An 8408-nucleotide genomic window follows, 5' to 3' on the forward strand; every position below is an offset into this window, starting at 1 on the left:
ACAGCCCCTGCTTTCCCTCCTGCTTGGACAGCAAATGAGCTGCAACAACTGATGAGGTCTGAGTGGTCATTTGCAAATAAAGGGCTTGGTCTTGCAGACCTTGGCCCCGTGGACATTCCCTGTGTGGGCACTGGGTGGATTCTCATCTCACGTACACAGAGCTGCTCTGGATTGATACCAGCAGGTCAGAGCTCACATTGAAATGATATAAAGGGCTAGAAAAGTGATCAGCTCATACGTCTGCTGTTACTGAGGTAATCATTGACTCCAGGCTCAGATGCTGCAGGGAGGTGGGCTGATATACAGCAGAGTCTAATCACAGTCATGCCTAGATCCATCTGGAAGGACTCCATGAACCTCAGCAGAGCGCAGGGGAAAGCTGGGCCTGTCTCACTAAAAAGAGGCTTATGTAGCTACAGCTGGATGCTGAACAATGCACCCTGTTAGGTCTACTTCCAGCTGCTTTGCTAAACCCCATGTCGGTCTGAAAGGCCCTGTGCTCAACCCAGCTCCACTCTGCGAAGATTTGTTCTTTTGCAAGAGGATGCATTATTATAATAACTTCCTACTACTCCATTTAGTATTATAGAGGGGCTGGGGAATGAATCCAACAGGTGCATGAAGCCACTTTCAAGGGCAAAACATAGGCCCCTGCAGTTTAATTAGGCTTATTTTTGACTCTGAGTTGTACACTCGAATCCCTGGTTAGAGCTACACCCAAGAGGTGTATCTCCCAGGCACCAGCCATGCTCAGACATCCGCTGGACACTGCTAGCACACACAATGCACCCCACATTCATACCCACATGCATCCACCCTCACTCCCACCACTTTTTTACCCCTGTAGGAATGTAATCCCGTCCCCAAAACAAATCAAACATCCCAGCACACCCCAGCCAACAGTAAATATTCCAGTGCACACAGATGCACTCTGATAACAGATAAAGATGCCCCTCACTCCCCGTTCTCCAGGACAGCACTGAGGTGCAAGGGTATGTCTAGCAGAGGGAGTGGACAGAAAAGCTGGGACTCAGGAAAGGGTTAAAATGTGTGGACTGTGCATAGCCCAGGGCTGCAGTAATGGAGGGGGGAGAGGGGACAGCACCACAGGTCCCCGGAGATAGGGAGAGAGGGCAGGTGTGCAATACTAGGGGACAATGAGAGTGGGGTAGAGCTAAGTCTACACAGCCAAACCATATATGGAGGAGTCTGAACATGGAGGCAAAGCCCTGTCACCCAAGGACCGGCTCTCATGGCACGCATACTTACATCAATGCCTGCCTTCCCTGGAGGCCCATCTGGGCCCGGAGGTCCTGGTTCCCCCTTGGAGCCCTAGAAAATAGGCATTTGGACAAATTCAAAGCCACTTTCTGGAAAGCCTTGGACATGCAATGGGTTGGGAGCAGATTGGAAGGCTGGCCACATACTCACCGGGGACCCGGCAGCGCCCGGCGGGCCCTTGTCACCCTAGGGGGGGGAAAACAAGAGGGTTATCAGCAGCAACTGGCATCGGTTTCTGCAGCATCTCTCGATCTTAAAGGCCATACAGGCCCAGCCAAGATGCTGAGATGCTGCTGTGCGGAGCACACACACATCCAGCCTGACTAAGAACCAACCTCCACACCCCAAGACTAGAGGCAGGTCTATGCTGCTGGAAAACTCCCATCAGGGCCCATGTCCAGCCTCTGAACAGCTCCTTCTCCCTGTCTGGGTCACAGCACAGGGACCTGGCCAGCTGTGCCAAGTCATTTCTCTGGTGTAAAATTCAGCCGGGATCCAATGCATTCAGCAAGCCCATGGCAAGGGGAAGGCCAGGGGAGCAGAGGTATTGCAGGGAAGGAGCTGCAAGACCGACCCTCCATCCTGTCCGGGTGCTACATGCATGGAGAAGAACCCCTGGGCAGGAACCCGGGACCCCCCTGCTCATTCCTGGAAAGCAGGTTTATCTCCAGGGCTTCCCTGCATCTCCAGGATGCTGCTCTGATATCACTGGATTGTGCATCGCAGGGTTTGGGATGGAGCCACCAATTCTGGGAGGGAAGATGCCCAGGACACGCTCCCCAGTGGAAGAAGGGGGAGCCGCTCACTTGGAAACCTCTAACGTAGAGCGATCCCTCCATGTCCCCGTGCTGTGAAGCCACCCCTGGGGCATGGCGACTGCTAAACACCCATGCCATGATGGTCCAGAACAGGATGGGGAGGACACTCCAGCCATCAGAAGGAATTTGGGAGCGGGGGAGAAAGACTCAAGCTGGAAAGTAACCACTGCAACTGGCTCTTACCACCCAGACCTCCCTTGTACCTCATACCTAGGGGATGGGGTGTTAAGCAGTAGGACACTGCTGGTCTGGCTGGATTTAAAGGCTCTGCCCACACTGGATTCAAGCACAGGTTAGGATACACCCTGACTGTCCTTTTGATCCAGCCTGCAGGGATAGGACTGCAGCAAGCAACCTCTGGCTGCAGGACCTCCCCCTCTCATTCATCTCTCCCTCAGAAAGGGACAATCAGTGTTTGAAGCCTCCAAAGGCCCCTCAGGACACCAGAGCTTCAGTGTTCATAAAGCCGTGCAGCCAGAGAGGCTGCATCACCAGCCACCAGCTGTGCATTGGGGTATGGAGCCCCTCCAAGCAGGCACATGGGCAGCGCAGCGCCGGCCCCTTGGAGATGGCACTCACGCCCCAAGCAGCTGGCATCACTGTCCAGGCTTGGCTTGAATGCACTGCAAGCCTTGGAAAGGGACGGCTTGTTAATGACCACTAACCCTGCCCCTCCGCCCAGCTCCCATGGGGTGGTCTAAAAGGAGAAGGTTGCTGCATCTATAAATAACCCTAGATAATTCTCCAGGGATGGGGCATATGGGGCTGGGCCCAGAGAACAGGTCAGGTCTTGATGCCTTAAAGGGCTGGTTAGGTTCCAGGCTCCACCCCAGCGAGTCTCAGGCTGGCGGGTATTCGCGCTCAGACGCCACGTGTCCAGCAAAGATCTCCAATCTGCTCAGCCAGAGATCACCCCATTGCACGAGCATCCTGGTCCCTCCCACACCCAGGCCCCAACCCCTGCTAAACCCTGTCTGCCCCATTGCAGCTTTTGATCCAGATCCCTTGGGGCTAGAACCATCCTCACCACCCCTTCTTCCTCCCTTAGGACCCAATCTCTGCTTCTCACCTTGGGCCCTGATCCTATAGGACCTTCTCTTGGAAGTTGGGAGCAACCTTAGCAGGAGAGGCCCAGGCTGGGGCTCTCTGCTGGGAGCTGGACAGAGGTGGCTTTGCTCTGGACTGATCCTTTTCCAGTGCATTTCAGAGAGGTTTGCATAGGTCACTACCATCCTGAGCAGATTAGCACAGACTCTAAGGGGCAGAGCCAGGGTAAGTGGGAAAGCAAAAGTGTTATTTGAATTACTAACCACAAAATTTCCCCCACAAAAGGCATTTTAGGTCCAGTTTTCAAAGGTATTTCAGAGCCCAAGGATGCAGACAGGGATCTGCTAGGATCTTCAGAACCTCTCTAAAGCCGACTTATTAATGCAACCCTGGCACTTTTGCCTATATATGTATATGTATTATGTATGTATATATGTGTCCCAGAAGCAATGGCCTGTACAGTCCCAGCTTCTGGCAGCTTTCCCCCTTGCCAAGGATGTTTGGAAATGGTCCAGGAGGCCTAACCCCACAAGTCTCTTGGCTTTGAGGCCATAACAGTGAATGGTCCATTGTTTGTATTGCAGCATAACCCAAAAGCCTCAGTCAGAATCAGAGCCCTGCTATGCTGGGAGAGGCAACAACACAGAGAGAGAGAGACCACCACTGCCCTAGAGGAGCTAGGGGAGCCAGCAAGGAGGGGGTTGCAGAGAACTGGGACAATCCCGCCTTTTGGGTAAGTGTCCACTGAGCAAAATTTGATAGGGTTTGTGTCTTGGCACTCACTGATTGCAAGCTCAGTTGTGACCATTAGCATCCTAAGAGTCTGGGTCTGACCAAGACCTTGCCTCTGATAGCGGCCAGAAGCAGATGCTTCAGAAGAAGAGCACGAGAACATAGGGCATGTGGGGAGTGATCCGTCCCCGCCACCCAAACCCCGTGTAACGCCAGCCTAAGAGCCGTGCTCGATGATTCCTGCATTGAGAGCAGGACACGCACGGACTTTCCAGGAGCTTGCATCAGGCCTGACCCTCTTCCCTGACCTGGGAATAAATAGGGCTTTGCAGAAGCAGCCCAGTAAAACCACATGCGCTGAAAGTGCGTGCTCCAGTACCCTCTGCCGCCCACAGCTGAGAACTGCAACTCTGAGCCTACACACAATGCCCCGCTTTGTATCTATGCCTGACTCCCTCCCTCCTCCTTCCCACTTTCTCAGCTCAGGCTTCTGGACTGAACTGCATACTCACATCGATGCCATCAGATCCTGGCACTCCTGGCGGACCCGGGGGCCCTGGTGGTCCAGGATCTCCTGGCGGACCTTGCTACGGAAATAGAAAGAGAAGCACATGCCCCCCATCAGAAAGAGGATCACGGTGACGGCTTCCAGACCTGACAACCCTGACAGGCAGCAGGGCTCATGCAGACTCTAGCAGGACTAGTACCGACAATGTGGGCTCTTAGCGTGGGACAGCCAACTGCTGCCATGGGGTGTCTGTCCCCCTGCGGGCCCATTCCCTAGGGAGCTGGGAACGGCGCCCCATGAGACGTGATGTGCAGACCAGACAGCTCCGGACGGGGGATGTTTCAGCTGCTTCCCCCTTTCTCCATTTGCCTTTACAAAGGTCCGGTCCTTAAGTCCTCCAGTCCTAGCAGCAGTTTGGAAGCAGCTGGAGTACTGTGTCCTTCAGGCAGGGAGTTATGAAGAGCCCCAAGGAAATCCACTATCTGTTCCTGGCTTCCCCTCCTCATTCCCTAACTTTCTTACCAGGGGCTGTGTTTTCCCCTTCTCTGTATAGTAATTCCCAGGGTCTGACTCTGCTCTCAGACGCACCCATGAAAATCAGGAGTATGGAAAGCAGTGAAATTAAAGACCCATAAGTGACATCAGAATTAGGACCCCCTTCCCCCCAACCCTGAATCTCCAAAAAACATCCCCCACCTTAAGAGCAAGATTCAAAGCAAGCTCCCTTTTTGCCACTCAGCTCTGCCTGATCCAGGGTTAAAAGTGAGCCCAAGAGTCCCAAACCCACTGAGATGGATTTAGAGGCCCAACTGCGATCATTTTAAGGGAACCGAGGGTCCGAATCCCTTGGTCAACATTGCAAATCTCATCCTAGCACTCTCCTAGACAGCTCAGTCGTGCCAGCCCCTGCTTACACCGCCCTTTCAGCAACAACCCTGACCATTTAGCTCAAGCCAAGCGATCTTTGCAGATACAGCCTGGTCCACAACCCTGCTTGCCTATGGGGCCAGGAGAAGGAAAGAGTTTCTAAGAACCCGGATGGCAGTCCAGGGATCCTTGGAAGTAAAAGCAGATGAACTGGGTGCATGGAAGAGGGTCATTGATGGCTTGGGAATGTGTTTTCTACTTCTCAGGGCTCACTGATTTGAAAGCACGCAGAACATTTGGTTGTGCAGATTTGTTAGCAAAAAACCCAAACAAACCTTATAAATAAAACACCAGCCTCCCAGCAGGGAAGAGGTCAAGTTTTCCTGGAAGCGCCCCATGAATAGGCACCTTTGTCCCACACAAATGAGTTCCCAATGCTTCTTTGTTTGGAGAGCTCCCTGCCCGGCTCACTGATGTCGACTGGAGCCAGGTTCTCGCAGTGGGTCCAGGGACCTGCAAACCTCTGGGTAGCCCCGAAGTGCCTCGGTGCAAGTGAGCAGGGCTCTGGCCAGGCTGCCCTCTGCTTGGCTCTTCCATCTTCTGCTCCGTTTGCGGCTGGGGAAATTTCTTTTAAAATTCATCCTTCCACGCTTTTTAACTGCAGTTGATTTGTGCTGATGCCCCCATTGGAGGACTGTTGTTCAATTCAGAGGGTTAAAGCCCTTGCTGGAATAAAGCACTCAGACTGGGGCAGGGAGTAGAGGGCATACCTCATCCTACCAGTACTAACTTTGATCCACGACTCTTTAAAACACCTCCAGGACCACATTTTCTTCTGCTGTTGCAATGCTTCTGGCTGCACAAGTTCCTCCAGGGAGGTGAAGAGTCCCCTGAAATCATCCTGCCATGGGCTGTATTCACCTTAGGCCTCTCTGCGAAGATCTCTGGACCCACACAGGCCTTTGGTCCCTCTGCAAAGCCCTGCGGTCAAGCCCAGGCCTGGCCACAGCCCTTCTCCTGCATACCTGATGGAGCTCAGCACCCAGATACAATACAGAAGTGCCCCTCTAAGGCACTTCCCCAAGGGGATGAAATGTGAGACCCTCCTTGCTGGATGAAAACCTGTCAACCCCCTCCCTGGGAGGACTAGGTATTTCAGCTCAAAAGCCCCCTATCAAATGGGGCCAGCGAAGATGGGGGATCCCAGCTAAGTATGGTATTGGGGCCCAGATGGGTTCTCCTGGGTTAGGTGCTGAATCCGAAAGCCAATCCCTGTAGCCAGGGGTTCAAGAGACTTTCAAATAGGGGAGAAACTATGCAGAAAGGGGCCCTTTGCCTCTCCCCCCTCCCCACATCATCCCAACCTGGGTGTGCAAAGAGACAAAGGAGCACACTTACAATCTGGGCCAGGCACAGGCAGACGGCTTGGAGGACGAGGCAGAGCGTCAGGCTACCCCGGGCACCGGCCATGGTCAGGACTTCTGGCTGCCTCTGAAGCGATGCGCGGTCCCTGCTCCTTTCTGCGAGCTAAAGCTCCAGGAACAGCCAGGCAGCCTTCAAATGTACCAGCTCCAGCTCCAACAGCTGGGCAGACTCCAGCTGCAGCCTGGAGGAGGGGAGAAGGTGGGGCAGGCTCATGAATATGGAGCGGCTCAGTAGGTGAGGGCAGAGGGATTGGCTGTGAGGCCCCTTCACTCCCTCTGTCGCATAAGACCAGGGCTGGCCAGCTAGGGTTCATGGCTCAGGTGAAGGGAAAGTTATTTCAGGCAGCCCAAGCTGCAGGAAGGAGCCTAGCCGGCAACAGAGGAGAGGCACTAACCCGAAAAACAGCCAAGCACAGAGCACGCTCAGGGCTAAGGGTGCTGTGCTGGATGGTGCAAGATGACTTTACACCAGGCAAGCTCAGCAGGCTGGGCTGCATTTGGCCCTCGAGCATGAGGCCTCTAAGGAAAGTACCTGTGCTGTGGGGGAGGGAGTAGGGCAGGGGAAGGCAGCTTACAGCCTGCTGAGCAATTTTATCCAAGCCAAGGAGCTCAGATATCGGCAGCGATTTGGCGGCAGGGGGCTTTTGTGGTGTTGTATGGGGGTCACATGCATGGCGCTGTCAATTCAGCCTGCCTCATCTAAAGGGAGCTGACCCCTGACGTAGGGGGTTTATAGCCAGTCCTGCCCCCACACCAAATACCTGGGGGTAGAGAACTTGGGGGAAGAGTGCTCTGCCCCCTCTTTTTCTCAGTACCAACCCTAGCCACCCTGAGGTGGCTTGACCCCAGTTGTCTTACCTGCTTGGTGCAGGGAGCTGGACCCGATGATCTGCTGAGATCCCTTCCAGCTTTACAGTCTATGAACTTATGGGTCAAGGTGGTTTTACTTACCCAGCAGGGGAGATCCCCTTCTTCTTGGCCTTGAATGACTTGGTGCAGTTGAGAGTGAAGCACTGCAGGCAGGCTGACCCCTGCGAAAGTCTACTAAAGCCTCCAGATGTGAGGATCTCAGCTACACTATTTATGGCAATGGGGGATTGCTCTTAAGCTTTCCCACTAGCTTGCACTTTCAGCCTTTTGGCTGGGGGCAAGCGAAGCTAGTCGGCATCTGAACTCCAAGGCCTCCAGACTTAGGGCTTGTGCCGGATGCCTGCCTTGCATGTGGGACTATCTGAAGCCCCAGGCTGAAGTCTGGGCGACAGGATACTTGCTGGTGGTAGCCCCATACAGACTTGAACAATTGAGCTCTGCTCCGTCGATAGAATTCAGAACTGATTTGGCCTGAGACATGAAATTAAAAAATAATTTTCAATGCCAACCATAGCCTGATACCGTGAGATGCTGCAATACCTATGAGCCAGCAAGGTGGGGGTTCCCCTCCATGGGTCTGTGCTGACCCCCGGGCTGGGTGGGAGGCTCTGCATTCGAGATGCAGTGTAACCCTGAGGCCCTGAGAAATCCACTCAGCACAAATCCAGCCCTAGCGAGACGTTAGTCAGAGGATCAATTTATTTTTATAATTGCAGCGATGCTCAGACCCAAATGCCTCGACGTTCCTCTCCTTTGGATTCAGTTGTGGCTTGGATCTAACACCGGGAAGGGCCTTTCTGCTTGCTCCTGCTTCCTTTGTGGCTGACACGACATAAGAACTGCAGGTCACTGCTCCAAGTG

The 8408-nt window shown here is 53.8% G+C and overlaps 1 protein-coding gene across 1 annotated transcript in view; it reads right to left on the bottom strand.

Annotated features, from left to right (window-relative positions):
* Positions 1-6723, bottom strand: part of COL9A2 (collagen type IX alpha 2 chain) — a 49269-nt gene extending 42546 nt beyond the window's left edge. The window contains exons 1-4 of the mRNA XM_019512244.1: positions 6652-6723; positions 4391-4465; positions 1432-1467; positions 1270-1332 (exon numbers count right to left, since the gene is read on the bottom strand). Of these exons, the coding sequence (XP_019367789.1) occupies positions 1270-1332; positions 1432-1467; positions 4391-4465; positions 6652-6723 (246 nt within the window). The remainder of the gene's footprint in view (positions 1-1269; positions 1333-1431; positions 1468-4390; positions 4466-6651) is intronic.
* Positions 6724-8408: the final 1685 nt, after the last annotated feature.

Source organism: Gavialis gangeticus, unplaced genomic scaffold, assembly GCF_001723915.1.
Source record: "Gavialis gangeticus isolate Ggan-Ray unplaced genomic scaffold, GavGan_comp1, whole genome shotgun sequence".
NCBI classification, from domain to species: Eukaryota; Metazoa; Chordata; order Crocodylia; family Gavialidae; genus Gavialis; species Gavialis gangeticus.